The sequence below is a fragment of the Trachemys scripta genome, chromosome 18 (assembly GCF_013100865.1).
Source record: "Trachemys scripta elegans isolate TJP31775 chromosome 18, CAS_Tse_1.0, whole genome shotgun sequence".
Lineage (NCBI taxonomy): Eukaryota > Metazoa > Chordata > Testudines > Emydidae > Trachemys > Trachemys scripta.
In genome coordinates this window covers 1-22,701 of record NC_048315.1, presented here as the reverse complement: position 1 = coordinate 22,701, position 22,701 = coordinate 1, and the positions used below count along the sequence as shown (strand labels likewise).

The 22,701-nt window shown below is 44.1% G+C and overlaps 1 protein-coding gene across 3 annotated transcripts in view; it reads right to left on the bottom strand.

Moving 5' to 3' along the window:
- Positions 1–17,539, bottom strand: part of CRK (CRK proto-oncogene, adaptor protein) — a 51,718-nt gene extending 34,179 nt beyond the window's left edge. For 2 of the 3 annotated variants that reach the window (XM_034752180.1, XM_034752182.1), the window contains exon 1: positions 16,994–17,347. In XM_034752180.1, the coding sequence (XP_034608071.1) occupies positions 16,994–17,237 (244 nt within the window). In that variant the 5' untranslated portion in view covers positions 17,238–17,347. The other variant, XM_034752181.1, reaches the window with a different exon arrangement.
- Positions 17,540–22,701: the final 5,162 nt, after the last annotated feature.

The window sequence follows — 22,701 nt, the reverse complement described above, 5'->3', positions numbered from 1 at the left end:
CTGACATCCCTAGAAACCTTCAGGAGAGGATTGCTGAGTACCCCCACAAAAGTTTCATCGAGATCTCTCTCGAGAATTCCAGGAACATCTGTGTACACAAACTGCTCCACATGCCACGCCCCGTTAAATCTACGGGGCAATGAACAGCAGATAACAACTCTACCTCTCTTTTTTTTGGACAGTTACAACTTCTAGTATGAGTAAATTAATTAAATGTCACTACTTGGGTCCTGGTAAGTTGGGATGGGGCACCATTTGTATATTTAAACATTGTAATGGGAAATGCATTCACACACTTACCTGAGGTTCCTTCCCCTGCATCAGACTCGCCTGTGCTCAGCTGCTGGGACTGACTCAACTGCAGTGGAGTCTCTAACATATCCTGGCTTGAGGCTTAGCTCAACCCTCAGGTCACATGTCCCTCCTCCTCCTCGCTGTTCACAGCAGGGCTCTGTTTCTCTGACTCCACCAAGGTATCCACAGTACTCTGCAGTGTGCTGGTGAGGTCTCCGCCAAGTCTAACATGAAGCTCATTGTACAAGTGGCAGGTCTGCACCTTGGCACCAAATCAACCATTGGCCTTCCTGGCCTTCTCATATGCCTGCTGCAGTTTCCTGGCTTTCGCGTGACACTGCTGTACCACTTCTCTTGCATCCCCCGTGCAATCTGCTCATAGATGTCCACGTTTCTACATCTGCTCCATAGCTGTGCCTGCACAGCCTCTTCTCCCCACTGGCCCAAAAGATCCAATACCTCCTGTCTACTTCAGGCAGGAACACATCTGGAGCATGTAGCCAGCGTGGTCGGTTGGGCAGCTGCACACAACAAGGGAGGGCTGCAAGGTATGTTCGCCAAGCTGGGCAATCAGGAAAATGCATTTCAAAAATATGCCAGGTGGCTTCCATTCTCTGTATCCCCTGGGCAGTGGAGTTCACAACTGTGACCAGAGGGGGTCAGTGTCAGGCATTGTGGGACAGTTGCTAGAGGACAGTCTACACTCGCAGTACATCAACCACAGTATGTCAACCATGGCTTATTGCCATTCAGGGAGGTGGTTTTACTGCATCGCTGTATTGGGGCATATACTTTACAGGAAACAAATGTAAGCATAGACACATGGACAGGTATGTTGATGCTAGGCTGCTTACATTGACTTAACTTTGTAGTGTTGACCCGGCCTCTCTCACACTGAGTAACACCTAATTCCATGAGTGGCCTCCCACACTGATTTCAGAGGGTAGAAGGTGGAAGAACTGTATCCTGGAAAGCAGTGATTCTAAGGGTGTGTCTTCACAGCAGTTAGCTCAAGTTATAAATCTAGTGTTACCCCTAACTCCTGTCCACACACAAAAATTTCTAATTCACGTTAAGTGGTGCTTTAAACTCCAGCTAGAAAGCCTTTTGGGATGTGTTAATGCTCTGTCGATGCTGATGCTGGAGCTAGTAATGCAGTGGGGATGCAACAGCCTCAGTTACAACAATTCGTCAGCCACTAATCCAACAACTGCTGCTAATTAATAACTGTGCAACTCCAGTATTGTTTTGAAGCGTATCTGCAATAACTCAAGTAGTACTAACTCAAGATAAGTGTTGATGTGAAGACAAGCCCTAGGAGGATATAAAGGTTATTGTAGATAACCAAGAGAACATTAGCTCCCAGAAAAATACGGGGCTAACATGATCTTTGGACGATTAGAAGGGAAGTGATAATACCTTTGTATACAATAGGGTTGTACCTATTTAGAGAGCTGAGCTCTTTTCTTGAATAAGATTTTAAATTTTGTTCTCTCAAAGGGGTAGGGAGTGCCATGCTCTAGCTGGAGTAAGGGTGGAGTGATTGAGACCATTGTGCCAGGAGCCAGAATATTGTGTCCTTTTCTAGCACACATACTTTCAAAATTATGTTGAAAAACTGGAGAAAGATCAGAGGAGAGCTACAAAAAAAAGACGACTCTGGAAAACACTCTTTACAATGAAAAACTTAAGCAGCTCTAGCTATTTAGCTTATCAAAGGATATTAGGAAGCAACATGATCCCCATCTAAGCACCTAGAAATGGAGAGGACATACTACATATTAAGAGGCTCTTAATTGTAGCAAAAATGGTCATAACAAGACCTCATAGCTAGAAGTCAGAGTTAGAAAAATGCAACTTTTTAACAATGAGTTTAAATAACAACACTGCCACAAGGAAAATGGTAAATTCTCCATCATTTAGAGTCTGTAAAGCAGGAATCCTCTAGTTCAACCACAAGTTATTGAGCTTGATAGAGTTTACTTACATGCCAGGGAAGAATAATTCCCTTCACTAATAGGTATTATTAGGTCAAGTTCTATGGCCCATGTGATACAGGAAGTCAGATTCGATTAACATATAGTCCCTCTCTGGCTTTAAAAAAAAAATTAAACTTTTACGTGTTTACTACACTTTCATACCTCACAGAGGTTGTAATGAGGATAAATTGATGTGTGAGGTACTCTGATATTATCGCAAGGAACAAGAACACATTATAACAGCCAGGGAAACATTTGTTTGGAGAGGTAAAACCATTATCTTCTGGGTCTGTTCCTGCAGGAGCCAGTTCCAGTAGCACATTGCCCTCATCTTCTGGTGGAACAATACTCAGGGACGGAATAATGTGGGGGATCAGGTGTCAAACTACCAAGGTAAGCTTGCTGCCAAAGGAGATAGTAAGGTTCCAGCATGAGGCTACTTAGAGAATGACTCTCTCACCTTTCCCCACCACTTCCAATCCAGTGGTGCTAGGGAAAGAGTAGTTCTCTAACTTTCTCCTCTCACACCCTAATCAGCCGCACTGTCCCACAACTCCTTCAGCTGGCTCATTTGGTCAAGACATATAAAGGGCTGAATTTTTTTCTTAACTAGTTATGGTGTCTCAACTTGGCCTCTGTCCTGTTCTGTCCTGCTCAGGAGGTCAGAGCAGCAATCCAAATCTTTCCCTTTGACCAGGAAGTGAAGGCATGGTCTGAAGACAAAAAATGATCTAGAATTTAACAATTTATATTTTTTGTGGGAGGGATGAGAGATTATGTGGGCGAGATGGTCTAGTAATCTAAGCACAGGTCAGAGCCAGAGACCCTTCAACTCATCTCTCAGGTTGAGACAAATTCCCTTTCTGACAATGGACAAATCACTTCTGAGTCAGTTTCCCTATCTGTAAAATGGGGATAATTACTCACAGGAGCAATGTTGGAAGATTTTTGAGGAGGGCGGGGGGAGGGAAACACTTCCTAAGTCTGGAAACCTATTTTGGGGTAAACTACTTACCATTCTACTTCATTTTCAGAGTGTAGTCAGAAGACATAACCACCCTTAAAGCAGCCCATTCTCGGTCTCTTTAGATTTCATGTCATTCTCTTATTACAGAAGGGCCAACTCTGCTATAGTTAAGATTAACAATATTTTTTTGGTTTTAAAATCCATGATTGCTTGGACTGCCTTGAAATTTGGTGTGCCTCATGGGAGCATGGGATAGAGTTACTGATCCAAATTCAGGGTCATATGAGCAAGAGGTTCCTGCGTACCCAAGGGAGAGGGGCAGAAAAGGAGGGCCAAAAGAAAAACCAACAAATAAAAACCCAAACCAGCTTTTCATCAAGGTTGACAGATTCTACCAATTTTTTTTTGCCCAGAGTTGGGGATCAAGCCAGGGCCCTGCTCCTGGCACAATGGTCTCAATCACTCCACCCTTACTCCAGCTAGAGCATGGCACTCACTACCCCTTTGAGAGAACAAAATTTAAAATATTATTCAAGAAAAGAGTTCAGCTCTCTAAATAGGTACAACCCTAATTTTCCTACAGCCTCATGCATCCAATGGACTATATTGTATATGGACAGAGTAATCAAGAGGCTTTCTAGTCTGCCAATTTTATCTGCAGATGGATGGCTCAAAGGAACAAACAGCAGCCAATGAACCTGCCCTACACCCCACCAGTCTCAGTTCAAATCTAACCTAGAGCAGAAACCTGAGAAAGGTCTGTAGGTATGTTGTTAATATCTGCCAGCCGGGGGGTTATTTTAAGGAAATGTAGTTTTAATACAGCAGATAATTCAGCAGATGTTAAAACTATTAAACGACAAAAAAAAAAAAAAAGACACCTTAACTGCTTTGCCAATGCAGAGTTAAGTCTGTCCAGCAATAGCTCATGCCCTTCCAGAATGTAGAACTCAGCAAAACCCAAACTTGTGAAAACTAGGAAATACAGTTAAGAGTTAATGTACACCCCATACAACCATAACTCTGTCCCCCTGGACCTGGAAAGAACCAATGAGAATTATCTGCACAAACTCCAGCTGCATTCACTGTGTTAGATGTAGCAGTACTGAATGGTGGAAGAATAAGCTGGAGTGGCTTAGAAGAGCTGGTGACCCTCTGAATATGAGAGAGAGAATTTCTTTCCCAGACCCCAGTGTGTGTGATCGAAGGAAAGAGGTGCATGTGTACATTGAGAGATCCAGTATCCTTCATTTCAACACTGTATTGTGTAGGTTGTGTCAGCAGTGGGGCACAGAAGTCTTCTTGCTTTGCCATGGGGATAGGTCAGCAGTTCAATGGGAGATGAGTATGATCTGTGGGTTTAATGAAAGGTTAGTGTGTGTATAAGGATGAAGGGGTTGAAAGAACTGTAAGGTTTAGTAGACATGGTGTTCTTTCTGTATATGAGTATAGGGAGCTCCTATTCAGCACAGGACAAAGGTGTATGGGCATGTACCTTAACTTTTTATTTATTTGTTTTCACAAGTTTGAATTTTGCTGAACTTGATGTTCTGAAAGGGCACACGGTACTGCCAAACAACCATAAATCTGTGTTAATGAAGTGTGCCATTTAAATATCTAAAAAAAAAAAAAAAAGGGGGGGGGGGGAAATGACAGTGGTCATTTACACACTTAATTTTCATGTAAGTGTGCAGTTCTCTGAGACATTCCTGTGGACAAGTAATGAGAGCACCTAGCTCTTACAAAGCGTTTATCATCAGTAAATCTCAAAGAGATTGCAGAGATGGGGAAACTGAAGCACCGAGCGGGGTGAAGTGACTTGTCCAAAATCACCCAACAAGCCATTGGCAAAGCCGGGAATACAGCTCAGGTTTCTGAGTCCCAGACCACTACTCTTTTCACTAGGTCACACAAATGCTATGTGATTAATAAGAGCCCCCCCACACCTGTGCAATTTTTTGTAGTAGAATGGGGATAATGGTCATGCTTTCAAATGTCTGTAGTGAGTAGTTGCTAATGAAACCGGTGAGAAAAGACTCAGGCATTATCCATGTCCCAAGAACTTGACATTTTTATTATGTGGTGGTTATAGTAACTTTAAGCATATGAGAAAAAAAAATGGTGTCTCTCCCTGCCCCTCACCCACTATTTCCCCACAACGTGTAGTCCCCTGCCACTGTTTCCAGTTCACCCTCCCCTTTCCATCCCATTAAGCTATCAGCGTTTTAGAAGCTTGGAGTACACAAAAAAAGTTGGTAAAATCTGTGTACTTAAAGACAATCTGTTTTTTTTTCAGGGGGAAGGCCTTTGTTTAAAGAACACTTTGCACAAATGACCCCAAATTTGGATCACTAATTCTACCCTACATCCCATAAAGCACAGCAGATGTGAAGATAGGTCAGCTCACACGCAGATTTTGGAACATTTAGAAACGCTGTTCTTTAAAAAAAACTCACTCTTACCACTCTGTTATAATATTTATGAAATTAGTCATCAGTGACTGCTTTTCTATATGCATATCTCCACCACAGGATAATCCTGAAGGCATAGGAGGCTCAGAGACATCTGACATAGCCCATTCATCTCAATGTGATCGTCTCAGTTGAATGAGACCTGGTCTACATCAAAAAGTTAAGTCAACCTACTATGTTGCTCAAGGGTATGAAAAATCCACATCCCTGAGCAACGCAGTTAAGTGGACCTAACCCCCAGTGTAGATATCCCTAGGTCAATGGAAGATTTCTTCCATCGACCCAGCTACTGCCTTTCGGAGAGGTGGATTACATATACTAGCAGGAGACTCGCTTGCACTGGTGTAGGTAGCATCTACACTGAAGTGCAGCTGTGTCACTTTAGTGTTTCAAATGTAGACAAGCCTTGAGAAAACACCTCATGAGATATGTGAACTGCTCCATTAATCTCAGTGGGTGTTTTCATTCCCCCTACTTAGTGCTGGAGTGTGAGAGATATGCATCAAGCATGTCCATTCTCACCTCAGTGTCAGCAGTGTGTTTTTGGCCCATGTTCCCAGTATGCCAGTTCTTAGCTCCCCACCCAGAAGGAGAGGGCTTCCCCAGATCCTGGATCACTTGGGGAGCAGGGAGATGGGTTCAGACACCCCCAGAAGGACAGGGGCGGCCCAGACTCCAGGTTAAATGAGGGGGCAGGTAGAGGATCAGGCCCCCCCAGAGGGGCAGCAGGCCCCCATATCCTGGCACGCGTGCGCACGTACACACACACACACACACACACACACACAGAGGTAGGGTGAGGAGCTCAACCTCCCTCTCCCCCCAAGTCCTGGCACACACACAGACACAGTGAGAAGGTGGGGCTGACAGGAGTCCCTGACTCTATTCTCCCCGCAATCTCCCTGCTACTCATCCCCATATGCTCCCTTCTCTGTGTGTCTCTCTCTCCCTCCCCCTCACCTGAGCCCCCGAACCCCACTCATCTCCCCTACCACTCATCCCCAAAATCCCTGTCCCCTTTATGTAGTGCTAAACCCCTTTCACCTCTATTCCTCCCAGTTCTCCACTCTCTAAAATGCCCCTCCCCTGCCAGTAACCATTTGCATATAGAGTTTAAAAAATATATACATACTTTGATTACAGCCACCAAAAATACCCCACCCCCTCCAACGTAGAGACAGATTTTAGCAATATGCCCTTTGAGCTTTTCCAGACTTTTGCCTGCAGCGAGACTCCAACAGACAGTGGCTGGATGGGTCTGGGTCAAAGGACTACTGCTTATTCTCAAGCCATCCAGCAGGCGTGAAACTTTCAAGGCTAAAAACCTTGTCTGCCCACACATGCTCAGTGGAATCTGTTTGATGCAATGCCACACACTTCAAATGCCGATACGCCTCACTGAAGAACTACTCTTTGGCTAATAATGTAATTTGATTTCTCCCAAAAGGCTAGTGGGTGGCATGTACTCTGTTGGGGTAACTTCCAAGCATTTGAGACCCTGGTATAATAATCTCAGCCCCGATTTAAGCTCTATCTGTGCACAAAACTCATTGCCAAAACATGTCAGCTTTAAGAAGAGCTGTTTTTTCCCCGGGGCTGAATCTCAGGAACCACTTGTTCAAATGGCCCCAAATTTGGTTCACTGACTAAGCTCCATGCCCCCATGAGGCAGACAACATTTCAAAGCAATCTGAGTAAGTGTTCTGTATTTTAGAGCACTTAGAAGAGTCTAGTTTTAAAGAGACTGCTTGGTCTTCATCTTAACTATAGCGGAGTTGGTGCTCTACTATAATTTTTTAAAAGAAAATAAATACACATGCAAATATGTGCTGCAAGGGAGATTAGGGGGCTGAAGAGTGTTGAGAATAAGGAGCAGGGATTTGAGATTGCAGTGAGGAGAGGGAGATAAACAGGCATGGGTGATAGGCCTGGGAAAGGGGTTGGGGCCTCAAATCAGGAGAGTGGAAAAGGTGACATGGAGATGGGTGGCAGTGTGAATAGGAAGAATTAGAGTACAGGGCATGTGGCAGCCCCACATTCTCCCCCCTCACGTGCGGTCTGCAGGATCCTTGCCCTTCGGGGCGGGGGGAGGGCACAAGCCCCTCTCCCTGCCTCTTGTGCTAGGTTTGGTAATTTTACGGGTCCAAAAATAATTGGTCAATTGACTGGTCAAATACTGGTCAATATTTAAAGCACTAATTTATTAGAACAGTTAAAAAAAAGGGTGTAAGACTTCATGGTCTCCAATAGGCTTTACCTTAGAAAGATATTTATTCCTAATTACAACCAAAAAGTTACTTAAGTGAGTTATTTTAACTCCAAAAAATACAGCACACAATAAAATTAAGTTCTAAATAATGAAAGAATGCACCATGATGCAATCAAAACAGTCGGCCTCCGCTTACATCAGGGCATTCTTGCTGGACTATTTGATGGCAGGAGGGATAGCTCAGTGGTTTCAGCATTGGCCTGCTAAACCCAGGGTTGTGAGTTCAATCCTTGAGGGGGCAACTTCAGGATCTGAGGCAAAATCAGTACTTGGTCCTGCTAGTGAAGGCAGGGGGCTGGACTTGATGACCTTTCAAGGTCCCTTCCAGTTCTAGGAGATAGGATGATATCTCCATTAATTTAAATTTATTTAAAATTTAATAGCTGGTCAACAGACATTAACTGATCAGCTTGCCAGGTCAGTTTTTCCTTCTGTCAGGAACTGGGGACTGTCCCTCTATGGGCTCTGAGCTCCTCTCCCAGCCCACATGGGCAAGCCAGGATCTGGGGGGACCACAGTGCCATCTAATACTATACTTCCACTTATCCTTCATGAAATCCACAGGCTACACATTTCCCACCTAATTGCTGACCACCCCCGTTACTGGGCTAGCCCTGTGCCTCTCTGCTGACACAACCTACACAATGCACCATTGAAATGAGGCCTACTGATTCTCTCTTGCACCTTTTTCCTTTGATCACACATACAAAGGTGGAGGGATGCCGCCCCCCCAAAGAAGTACCCCCCCATATTGCCTCATATCACAATCACAGCTCTGCCAAGCTGCTCCAAATAATCCCTCAACTACTCACTACAACTGTAACTACTACAGTAAATGCAGCAGGAGTGCATGCAGATAATTCCCAGCAGCTCTTGCCAGCTGTAAAGAAGGGAAGTTAAGGTTGTGCAGGCATGTACCTTATCTCTGTATTTCCTGAAGTTCAGAATATTTCTACTAGCATCTCTCTCCTCTGTCCCATTGCTTCCATCCCTTCATCATAAGCATTTTTTGAGCCGGAAAGGAAAGTCCTTTTGGGATTCCAATTTTTCAGTTTCACTTCCTGTCCCATTCCAAAAATGCCAGCACATTCTAGTGACCTTGCCTCAGGCAAAGAAGGCTGTTTTCAGTTCCCTTCATGTTCCAACAGCCACCATGCTATCATCCAGAAGGGATCATTGAGAGTGATGAAAGACACTTCCATCCTGCAGGATTTGTAACCCTCGCCTGCCTAGAATCTGAGTGTTCCACAAGAATGTGCATTGCAATCAAATCATATACAGTAAACCCTTATATAACACAGTAGTTACATCCCTAGAAAACCATGTGTTATATAAAATGCATTATATAAACTAAAGAATAAATGGGAAAAATAGGCTTACGTTCCCAGACATGACAAAGTTGATGTTTTTTTAATTTATTACCTTAAAAACTACGAATTGGTGACTTGCTGAAGACAATAATCTAGGTGATGGCTGGGGAACGTTCTTACTGTGGTGAGGATGCAGCAGTAGTGGTATTTTCTGGTTCCTGCTCAGCTGATGATTGGGATGCTGAAGTTGATGCGTCTGTTGACTGGTGTGTAGAGGGCATGATGTAGTCAGTGATGAGACTCTGCTTTGCCTGACTCAGCAATGACTTGGTACAGTTTATGATAGGGCCATCTGCATATTAGGCTCCTGTTCATATTTGGATCTTTCTCCATCAAATTACTTATGACTTTTTCTATGATTTGTAAATTTTCCCTTAAATATCCTGCTGTGAGTTTTTGTTCCTTTTGCTCGTCTTCACTTTCGTTGTCGGTGGCCTCATGCATCTCCACTAACTTCTCCTCAGTCAGCTCCGCCTGGTGTCAGTTTATCATTATCAAAATCATTATCTCCCTAACCTCCTTGTGTACTGTGGGGAAGCCAGTGAAATTATTCACCACTGATGGCCACAACTTGTTCCAACAGGCGTTGATGGTAGGAACAGTTCATCCCAGGACTTCTAGATCCCTTCAATTACATGTGCCATGTTATATGAATGCAGAAGTCTGGTATGCCCATTTCTGAGTTTTCCTCCAACGCCTCTAGCATCTTCTTGACAGTTTACCTTGTATAACATTTAAATGTCTTGATTACGTCTTGATCTAAGGACTGCAACAATGAGGCGGTGTTAGGTGGAAGGAAAAACACCTTGACATTTTCGTTTGTACCCTGTAGAGCTTCGGCAGAGTGACTTGGGGCATTGTCCAGTAACAACAAAATCTTGAAAGATGGTTTTGTGACTTTAAATAAAGTTCTACCACAGGCACAAAGCATAAAGTAAACCATTCTGTAAACAGTTTAGATCTTACCCAGGCTTTTTTGTTAGACCGCCAGTAAGCTAGCAAGAGAGACTTCTGCTTGTCTTTTGAGGCACAGGGTTCTCAGCACGGTAAACAAGCATTGGTTTCAGGGTAGATAAAAAATCAATTTTTTTTTATTTAAATCAGATTTTTTGATACAAGGCTTTTTGAGGAAAAAAAACCTATCTAAAAATAGTTTTATTAAGATACATTATAGCTCAAAGATATTTCATCATGGAATAGGGATTATAAATTCTAATTCTATAGTATGAAACAATATATTCATGTAATGTTTAAGAAAAGTTTTGTAAATGAGTTCCAATAGTTCATGGATTAGGGACCCAATTTTATGGGGCTCCAGGGGCTTCAGTATAGATTATTTAGGTTAATCTTTCTATCTACCCAATGGGACTCAGTGCTCAGTCTAGAAGATACCATCAGAGATGGTTAGTTTTGCAGTTCTCAAACTGTGGATTTGCATCTCCAGAGATAACATGCTTGTTAACAGCAAAAATGTTTTTAAATAAATAAATAAATATATAGAGGTGAGAAATAACAGACCTCAACCCTATTGTCCCTCTGCAAATTTGTGTACATAGAGTCAATCCCTTACCTCATTCTAAAAGTGCAAAGTTTCAAAAAGTTCGAGGAATAGAAGATTGTTGGGGGCAGAATAGATCTGGACAAGAAGAACAAGTCTGGAGATAAACGTGAGGCGGGAGGGACAGGCAGTAGAAACAAAAGTGAAACTGAGCAGCGTATTCCAGAAGTCTTGAGATCTTTCTGAGCATAGCCTTCACTGATTTGAGATCTACCATACCATTCTCTCACTAGAAAGGAAAACCTATAATGGCAGCAGGCCGTAAAAAAGACCCAGTTTGGGAATAAGTCCCATTCAAGAAATATGTTTGCTGATGATGTTTTAAAGGAAGTCAAACCAGCGAACTGGCGGAAGTCACTTAAGGACTTGGATTCAGAGACTGTTGAAGTGATAATCTCACTTTTAACAGAAGTAGCTTCTTCTACCGGTGTAGAAAGAATATTTTCTTCCTTTGGACTAATTCATTCTAAATTGAGAAATTGTTTGGGACCTGAAAAAGCAGGAAAGCTTGTTTTTCTTTTCCAGATTATGAACAAATAGGAAAATGAAGGTGAAGACGACTGAGTTAGTTGCAGAAACCAGTATTTTAAGTTTCTCATGTTGACCTGGCTGACGGTCAATTTAACTTTTTTATTATTATTATTATTATTATTTCATTTAACTATTTTAGTTAAAAACAATTTTAACAAAAACAAACCTGATTTTAAAAAACTTGAATGTTTTTTACTACCTTCAAAAATTCATATGCTTGTTTTGTTAAAATATTATATGTTTGCTGTTGAAGAAAAAAAACCCAGAATACGTAACATCGTTTTAGTTAAATAAAACAATTAAAATGTCTGTCTGGTGATGTTCTCCTCCTAATATAGCATGGCAAGAAAATCCTCCAAATAATGATTAACCTGTTGAATTGGAGATATTTATGAAGTCATTGGGAGGTGAACTATCTGCTTCAATTACCTTTGGTAAACGAAATAACCAAACTATCATTCATTTTCTAATATAGCTGTAAAACTAATCTGAAAAGTTTTCAAAATAAATCACTAAAAATGTATAGTGTGTATCTTCTAAAAATGAAACCTACATCTATCTCTGAGTTGTGAAGAATATGTATTAAGGTTATAACAATCAACAAGAACGCACTTTTATGTAGAAATCCATGATTAAATCGAGTCTTCCTGACTAGTGATTTAAATCAAATCCACCCTGATTGCTTTACACTTATAATCCCCTGACGCATTGGCACAGAGCAGCTTTAAATCCTGGTGCTGAATGCTCCTGCTGGGTGATGTAGGATGGCATTCATTTCCAGAACAAACTTGTTTCATCAGCATTAAAAGCCTTCTGGGGCTTATAATAATTGTCCTCAATAATTTTTGCTAACTCAGCAGGGAAGAGTTCTGCTGCTTGGTGGTCAGCCGATGCAGATTCCCCTGTAAACGTCGCATTATGGATGTTAAAGGGCTTCCTAAAATTATCAAGCCACCCACTACTAAATGACATTCCTTTGAATGGTTCGCCTTCCTTCTCACACATGGTTGCATACAATTTCCGTGCCTTCTCATGAATGACTGTCCCACAGAGCGGTGCCCGTTTCTGAGTCAGATCTTCAATCCGTGTGTTCAACAAAGTCTCTGTTTTATTTAACTGAACATCTGCCTGTGTCATCCTCTTGATGATAAGACTAGCATTACCTGCAGCCATAACATGTGCTCTAATGCCATCTTCACCTTTCCTAATGGTGCAAATCATAGATTCATTCACATCATACTCGCGACCAACTGCATTGACTCGGGCACCAGCACAGAGCTTGTCCAGTATCTCTATTTTCTTAGCTAAACTCATCGTTTCCCGTTTCTTCTCATTCTCTTCTCCTCACTTTCTTTAGGACTGATACTCCTCTTAGGTGGCATGATGAATTTGGTACAACGCAGTGTCAACAACACAAAGGCCGCCGGTACAGCTGGACTAAGGATGGAGTGGAGTCGATGGTTTTCTTGCCCGACCTGAGTGGACAGGTCCATGGGAGCGCACGCTATATAAAAATAGTGTGCGCATCATAAAAATGGGTCACTAAATGAAAACCGTGTTATGTCAAAAACGTGCTGAATAATCGCACGTTATATAAGGGTTTACTGCAGGTATATTTTGCTTCCTTCTACTCTCCCATGTGCTTCTTCTCTATTACTTTCTACAGCACTTTCCTATGGGTGCCAGGAGCTCGAGCAAAGCAAACTCATGCAATCTTACGTACAAAACAAGGATACATTCAATTAAATTAAGGGACAGTAAGTTTACAACAAATGAAAAGAAACAGTAATGCTTCAGAAGGGCATACAGATAATCATTGGATAATTATATGACCACTAGTAAATACTTATAGCTTTGCAAGCTAGAACTGTAAGAGCATATCAAATCTTTAGGGCATAGTATCTCTTCTTCCCTATTAACAGAACACAAATGAACAGGCCTGGTATAGAGCTTATTCAATTGTCTTTGAAATGTGACAAATGCAACCTAGGAACATAGGAAAAAAGTATTTCCTGGGGATCCTTCTCAATTTCATAGAACGTGTCCCTTGTTCTCATATTATAGGCCAGAACAAGTAATGAGTTCTTTACTAGTTTTTGCAATACCATTCGCTCTATCTCAACATATGACCCTTCTGATCCCAGTGACTCCAACAATTCAGGTTTTTGTTCTCCAGGCCTGTTTTAGATAGGTCTTAAGTTGAGGCAAACAATAATGTGGTATAAGAGATTTGGATCTATTGATATAAAATATTCTCTCCACTTTTCAAAGGTTTCAGAGTAGCAGCCGTGTTAGTCTGTATCCGCAAAAAGAACCTTAGAGACTACTCAAGCATGTAATGTTTGCTAAAAAAAATCTCTACTATTTAAGTTGGAAGTACAGCTATTGCAACATCAGAACCATTACAGCTAAAAAGAAAAGGATCAGAAATATTGGTAGCATAAACCTATTTTCTTACTCAGAAGAGATTAGTACTCCTGAACAGAGTTCTAATTACAAGGGGAGAAAATGCTGGGGCAGGAGGGAGGAAAGACTTAGGATATGTCTACACAACAATCAGTGGTGTAACTGCAGTACATGTAGACACAGATCAGAGCTAGCTCACGTATGACTAAATGTGCTGCGGTCATACCTCTGACTACGACAGAGACATAAGTCTCTGACCTCCAAGACCCCAATCTTGCAAATTCCTACAAATGCATGTAGTCTCATCGAGTCAAAAGAAATTGCTCACATGTGTAATACGTCATAAGTTGCAGACAGTGTTGTGCATGGATATCTCAATGTAAAGGTTACTTGATTGCTGAAATAATGGTCTGGATTTTCAAAAACATCTAAGTGGTTTGGGAGCACATGTTGGCATCAATGTGCCTAAATCACTTGGACATACTGGACTATCCCACCCTATATACTTTGCATTCTATCATACTCTGCCTCTTTAGATACTGAGAGAGAATCTTTGTGAAATGGGTACGTCTGATTCCCAAACTGATGAGTAACACCAGAATGGACCATTGATAATCTATTCTGTCCTACATAACACCTGCCTTAACATTTCACTCATTAATTCCTGAAACAGATCCAAAACTTGTATTCAAATTAGGGCACATCTTTTAGAAAGAAATCTTCCAATCTTGACTGAACACTATCAAGTGATGGAGAATCCACCACATCCTTTGTTAAATTGTTCCCAAAGTTAACTACCCCCACACTCAAAAAATTGCACATTATTTCCAGTTGAATTTGACTAACTTTCAGCCGCTAGCGCTTGCTATGCCTTTGGACGTGTCTATATAGGGAAACATTCCACTAGACCTAAGCCAGGGATGGGTAAACTATGGCCCGTGGGTTGGATCCAGCCCGTTAGGGCTTTGGATCCGGCCCACGGGATTGCCACCCCCGTGGCACCGCGGGCCCCAAGCTACTTCCGGAAGTGGCCAGCACCACGTCCCTGCGGCTCCTGGGGGGCGAGGGGGCAGAGGGCTCCGTGTGCTGCCCTCGCCTGCAGGCACCGCCCCCCGCAGCTCCCTTTGGCCGGGAACGGGGAAGCGCGGCCAATGGGAGCTACGGAGGAGGTACCCACAGGTGAGAGCAGCGCGCAAATCCCTCTGCCCACCACCTCCCCAAGGGCTGCATGGACATGGTGCCGGCCGCTTCCGGCAGCGGTGTGGGGCCAAGGCAGGCAGGGAACCTGTCCTGGCCCCGGTGCACGCCGCTGCCACCCCGGTGCCGCTCCCCAGGTAAGCGGTGCTGGGCCAGAGCCCACACCCTGAATCCCTGCCATGAGCCCCATGCCACCCCTCCTGTACCCCAACCCCCTGCCACACCCCAACCCCTTGCCAAGCCCCCCCGCAACACCCCACACCCTTCCTGCACCCCAACCCCCTGCTCTGAGCCCCCTGCTGCACCCCAACCCCCTGCCCTGAGCCCTCTCCCGCACTCCTCCCTGCACCCCTGCCCTGAGCCCCCTCCCGCACTCCGCACCCAACCCCCTTCCCTGAACTCCCTTGTACACCCCGCACCCCTCCTCTGCCCCAATCCCTTGCCCTGACTCCTTCCTACACACTGCACCTCCTCCCACACTCCTGCCCTACATTCGTGGTCCTGCATGCAATTTCCCAACCCACATGTGGCCCTTGGGCCAAAAAGTTTGCCCACCCCTGATCTATGCTGATGTAACTCCCACATGTGGACACTCTGCTCTGGAAAAAAGGACTTTATTCCAGAATAATTACCCCGCTTCCAAAGGTACTTAAATACCAGGTTCAATTCACCTTTTAACCTTCTCTTTCTTAAAATTAAATAAGAGACTTCTTAAGTCTCTTGCTGGATTTCAGGTTTTCCAGACTTCAAAATATCCCAATTTTTGAACTGTTTCTAATTTTTCAATATCCTTTTTGGAGTGTGGCAACCAGAACTGGATGCATTCTAATAATGGTTTCAGCGATGCTCCATACAAAAGTAATATCGTATTGCTCAATATTTCCATTTATACATCCAAGAATTACATTATCCCTCTTAGCAACTGCGCTGCATTGGGAAGTCATGCTCATCATGACTCCTAAATTCAGAAGCACTGCTTTTGGATACAATCCTCCATCCTGTAAGTATGACCAATGTCCTTTGATTCTAGATGTTTGACATTGCTTGACTGTATTAAAATACAGTTTGACATTTATATTTTCATATCTCAGATTCTAATCCATTCTAGAATTCATAACATCTACTTATTCTCCAAGTATGAAAGGATAAAATAAGGGTATTTGTGCTTAGCATCCACTTTTAACATCTCACTTAAGAGAAATTACTCATTTATTTAAACAGTGGGAGCGCTTAAGTTACTAAATTAACATATTTCATTTTCAGACTCATCAGTCATTAGAGGTTTGAAATTAAATAATGGAAATCTTGGGTTCTCCCTCATTCAAGAGAGGAATTTAAAATGTTATTTTTCAAATTCTCCAAGTCTCTAATATGCCAATTGTCTTCAACTGTTTCATGCAAATTCAAAATGTAAAACAACAACAAAAATTCAACTTCCTCTGAATAGGTGGTGGCAGTTTACTCTGCCATACCTGGCTTATACATAATGATGGGAAATCTGAGCTGTAATGACTTCAGGATGGAAGTCTTGACGCCCCCACCTTGGTCAGTGTCCATATATGCACTATTTTAGTCCGCCAAATAACGTCCAACACGATTTTAACACTAGGAATACTGCAGGTCATGTGGCGGCGGATGGGAGTCCTGGAGCCGCTCCCCAACAAAGAAGGACCCCAAAAATAGCTGTTCCCAGTGCGGAACCAAAAGACAAACACGAACGGCACAGCCGGGCCTCAGGAGACTGAACGCCAATCTGGAGTGGGCGGGGGCAGGGGCAATGGGGCTCTTTGGCTGGTGCCCGCGGGCTGTCCGCTGTATCGGGAGAAACTGAGGCCGCGCTTTCCCCAGCGCAAAACAAAGTGGGATACAGGGCCAGGCTGCAGCAACATTCCCCGGATCAGACAATCAAAGCAGCCCCTCTCCCTAGCCCGGCCCGGCTCCGCGCACTCACCTGGGGCCCCTTGGCCCTCGCCGCCAGGTCTTCGGCCTCCCGCCGTCCCCAGGCTGTTTACGATGTAGTGCGAGACCCGGGAACTCTCGGACACCGACAGCACGAAGTCCCCAGGGATGGTGCCCGAGTCCCTCACCAAGAAGGTCCCGTGGCGCTGCCCCTGCAGTAGCGACACCGCCTCGGCCCTGCTCAGCCTCCCCCAGTACCAGCTCGCCCGGTCCTCGGAGTCAAACTGCCCGGCCATAGGGGCCGCTACCCCGTGGGCCGCACTAACTCCCCCTGCGGGCCACAACCACCCAAGGCCCCCACTCCGATCCCAGCCCCGCCACCCAAAATGGCGGCCCCTGTGCTGACCTCACCTACCAGACGTGACGACACTAACTGAGCCACTGCTAGGAAAAAGTCGACAATCGGGAGACGTCATATTCCTGCGCAGACCGCACGGCCGCTGGCGGTCCTAAGGGGTCAGTCAACGCTTTTCGCGGGCGCAAAAAGGACGCTTTCTGTATTTTCAAATGTCCCGTGAAGACATTTCTACCATAAGCAGAAGTTACAGGTTACCCTGAAATGCGCGCGCGCACTGAGCAGCCGTTGACCGAAGGTCATGGACTAGGCGGAATAGCGCTCCCGAGGAACCGCCATAATGGGAGGGTCGGGGACAGAGAGAATAGTGCGCTGCACAACCGCCATTACAAGAAGGTCAGAGATAATGGGTGGCAGTTGAAGGAAGGTCCTGAGACGTGGGTAGAGGTGTGCCCCAGTGCGGGCTAAACCGCCCTTGAACAAGGAGAGGGCCTCCCTCAGCTCCTTGACATACATACTTGGGCTGGCGGCACTGCCATTTGGAGAAGGTCAGTAACATGCAGTGGCTTGTACGGGCTAATTGGCCATTGGCCGCAAGGAAAGTGCTGCGCCTGCGCGGAAGTTTGCGCCTGAGCCCCTCCCCCAAGCCGAGGGTGGGCCGGTGTCGGGTTCTGCAGCCTCCAGGCAGGGGCCCAAAGTCTCTCCCAGATTCCCCTCCTCCCTAGCGGGTGTGTGGCACGGCTGGCTCACCCCTGTTGCAGGAGCAGGGCCTAACCGTTGGGCCGGTCTGTGAAGGACAAGGCCAGATTTTAGCCTTTATAATCAGCGTTCTTTGGAATCGTGGAACAGTCTGTGCAGCGTTAACAAGCTTTCAAGTAACTGTTAAATTAGCATTGGTTTCAGAGTAGCAGCCGTGTTAGTCTGTATCCACAAAAAGAACAGGAGTACTTGTGGCACCTTAGAGACTAACAAATTTATTTGAGCATAAGCTTTTGTGGGCTACAGCCCACATTTTCAGATGCATAGAATGGAACATATAGTAAGGATATTATATATATATATATATATATATATCTGTGTATATATATATATATATATATATATATATCTGTGTATATATATATATATATACAGAACATGAAAAGGTGGAAGTAGTCATATCAACTTAGTATTGGATGTTTCTAACTGCACCAGGACAAGAGCCAGAACAACAAAAAGGAACCACGTAAGAAACTAGTACTGCCCATCCATGGGTTCTGGGCCATAGGTCTCCTACATGAAGCATACAAGCACTGGCAAAATGACATTAGAACTATCTTTAGAAAGAAAAAATCAACATGGTTGTATCACAGGTGTGAATATGGAAAGTGTGCACTGAAAATCCACCTCCTCTCCACTATGTGCTGTTGAGACAGAAGCAAGAGGAGACACAATACTTCTGTGTCCTTGCGTCTTATCTGGGAAACACCAGGCTTAGCAAATTAGATCATTGAACACATTCCTATCATGGTAAAGATCTCTTCAAGCTTGATAGTTGTCTGCTTGACAGGAAAGACAGTCTAATTGCTGGCAGCTACTTTGTACACACAGTACCTGCAGTGAATTAGGTCACATGAGATTAATTTCTGGAATCAGAGTAAAAACGTAATTCTGCTCACTAGACAAAAATATCCCACTCTGATTAGAAAAATATCTGCATATAGAGCTTATTCTGATGCATTTCTGCCATTGTAATAAAATATTTTAAAAATAGAAGCCAATAATATACCAAAAAGGGACTTGATCACATGGGGCCTGGGCAAAGCTAGGATTCTACTGGAATAACATTACAGCATTACATTCTGTCTCCACAAACCCTAGATGATGCGGCTACAATTCTTGTCAAGCAGACTACAGGGCATATGGCAAAGGTGCTTTAACCAAATACAACTACACCTCTAACCCGATATAACAGAACCTGATATAACACGAATTTGGATATAATTCGGTAAAGCAGTGAACGGCGGGGGCGGGAGGGGGGACTGCGCACTCCGGTGGATCAAAGCAAGTTCAATATAACGTGGTTTGACCTATAACGCGGTAAGATTTTTTGGCTCCTGAGGACAGCGTTGTATCAAGGTAGAGGTGTATTAGTTTCAAAACAGAAACACCATGATGTGGAATTCTCAACCACCAATGAGGAGGTAATAGATCCAAGGCACACAAGTACTCTCCTGTTTGGAGATTTTCTACTAGAAAGAAAAAGATCTAAAATCTCTGACCAAATCTGTTCTACAAACTTTGGCTATTTGAAAGCATTTTAACCTTGAAAAGGTCCAAAGACAAAATCAATGACTTTCAGATCACTGAGATCAGCATAAGGATTAATAAATGAGGTACAGCTGGCAATTTACTCATGCTGAGACATTCCCACCTGTCCCTCTCTCACAGCTCTGTTTTTAGTGCTATTGTTGTCTCTGCATGTTCAGATTTATAAATTAAATTTAAGAATTAAACAAACCAGAAGCTGAAACAATGCACAGGACAGCAGAGCTGAGTCACCCTAAATCTCTGAGACTATTTTTGGTTTTGTCTTTGGTTTTGTGGAACTGAGCTCATTTTAGGCTTAATTAAGAACTATTTACATTCAGAGGCCTCCACATCACTCAGATTAACACAAGAAAACATGTAAGAACCACATTAGACAAATCAACCCAAACCCAGCTCAGTGCTATAAATGCTCTTTAGACTTGGCTTCTTGAATTAGAACCAGTTTCAAGTATTTCTCAAGGTGCCTAACACCAAATCTTGTTACTCAGGGAATCAAATAAACTATTTTTCTGAACCACTCTTAGCTCCCTTAGCACTGAGGATTGCCTCATCCCATCTCATCTTGCTTGTTGCCTGTTGAGTGCACAGGGCTGGTCCCGTCCACCCAAGAGGTACTACCTCATTGCCCAGGTGTAATGGTGTCATGTTTGAGGCATTTGTTGGCAGTGTATGGTTTAAAGCTGTAATTAAGGGAATTGAAATTACAATTTCCCCATTGGATAGAAGTTAATGGTTTGGAGAAACTTTGGCAATGCTGCTTTCTACATGGACTCTTCATGCTAGTCAGGAAAGGTAAAATATTTTCCTTCAGCACTAAATTTACAAATCCTGTTAGAGTCAGACCACTACAATACATTTGCTCTAAGGTTCCTTCACACTTGCATATCAGTGCAGGTTTCTTGGTATATTGGAAACCTGCAGCCTTGTCCAGATATTGCACACACCCCACCACACCCCCACCCATTGCCTGCCTTTTGCCCCTGTTACTGCACACGTTCAGCCACTCAACAGCAAAGTAACAGATTCTGATGGGGAGTGTTTTACAACACTAAACACACCACTCATCATCCTGAGCTACCAAATGCAGGGTGACCCAACACGCTCCCTATCCTTGATTTTACCCCCAAAATGTGTTGTGTACTGTTTAGTCCGCCCCTGGACCGTCCAGATCTATTAGATCCATTGTACTTCTAAGAGGTCAATATACAAAAATTTGCCACTTTACATGGAATTATCCACACAGTTCACAACACTGGACTGGTTTGATTAAAAAATAAAACAAAGTTTATTTAACTACACAGAGAGAGGTTTTAAATGAGCAAAGTAATGAGGCATTAAAGTAAGAAATGTTTACCAGAAAAATAAAGATAATTTTTTTTCTAAATGTAACGAGGCTTATGAAGTCCCTTCCCACAGGTACCAGTAACATTGCTGCCCACACTCTTAGGTCAAGATCTGCTTCCACAGTCCAACGACATTCTTCTCATCATCTTAGGTGAAAGAGAGAGATGGATAGGAGAGAATTTGGGGTGGTTTTGCCCCTCACTTTTATAGTTATCACCCTTTGAAAAGCATTTGCTCAAGCTTGACTCTTAGGTAAAGTTCTTTCTTGCTGAGAGCAAGGAGACGGCATCTGATGTAAGAAGGAGGCTTTGTGCTGTTTCTTTTCACCTGCGGATGCTGAAATTCTTCTTTCTTCCCTCTCTTGTACTCTGTGGCCTCTGTTTACAGCTGATATGCAATTTGAGGCAAACATGACAGGCCTACTTGGCCAGTGCTACCTAATCAGGGCTATGTGAATTGGAACAAGTGCCTTTAACACCCTACAGGGGGATTTCATAACTTTACACAGAATGTTGCTACGTACTTTCAACATGATGGTGTTGATCAGTGAGTTATTACTTTTCAGCATTTCCCTCACAAAGCATATCTGTCTGTGTTGCATGCAGCAGTGGTGGCCTAGCTTATAAGTGTTTCTTTCTCTTTTCAGTTCCTATTGACTTTGGGTAGATGAGAGAATGTCCAGCCTTCTGGCAGAGACGAAGAGGAGCAGCCACCCTGAGACCATCCAGGGAGATGGAAACCAGACAGTCATCTGTGGAGTCAGAGCAAATAGAAATTTGCTTAAGTTAAGTATTGAGGGAGGACTGCAAGAACTCTTGTCAGCATGGGGTGGATCTCTGAGAAAAGGCCTTTGCATGTATGTGAGGCACAATAAGCTTGGGGGAGTCGTTTGTCCCCTCTTGAGGACTTGTCTGGTGCTATGGAGTCTTCCTGAAGTACGGTAACTATGTGGAGAGCAACTTGCTCAGTCCTCAGCTCTCTTCCTTCTACATCACTGAGTGAGCTTCCCTGGTCACACCACTCTATTCCTCCTCCCTACCAACTCTGGCTTGCTTCAGAGGACGTGAGCGGGGGGACCGAGAATAGCTCTTGGCCCGTGTGTCCGCTCACAAAGGTGCATCACCCAGGGCAGGTGGAAGGTCCAAGGCTCAGCACAGCATCCCGGACTGATGTGCTCTGGCCTGGGTTCCTGAATCCTGCTCACCGAGGGTTGTGCTGGCCCCGTAGCTGGACCCCGCACCAGGGAGGCTATTATGGGCAGTGAGCGGTCAAAGGGCAGTAGGGAGCTGAGGAGCAGCCATAGCCCTGCGGTCCCAAGGAGGACAAGATGGGGAAGCTCTGCGGCTGCCTGCAGTCTGACATCAGCTAGTGCGGCAGCTGCCTCACCCTGCCCAACTATGGCTTCTAGCCTCTGACATGGCCATGGGCCAGGGCCTTGGAGGAGAGGAGGCAGGGCTGGCACTTCACTGAGGAGGAGCAGGGGGTGGAGCCACAGGAGGGGCAGGGCCTCATGACAAAGGGGGTTGCAGCTGCCACCAGAAGAGGCTGGCGCTGGCCACGGAGTGTTACTGTTTTTTTCTGACAGGTTTCAGAGTTACAGCCGTGTTAGTCTGTATCCGCAAAAAGAAGAACAGGAGTACTTGTGGCACCTTAGAGACTAACAAATTTATTAGAGCATAAGCTTTCGTGGACTACAGCCCACTTCTATGCTATATGCATCCGAAGAAGTGGGCTGTAGTCCACGAAAGCTT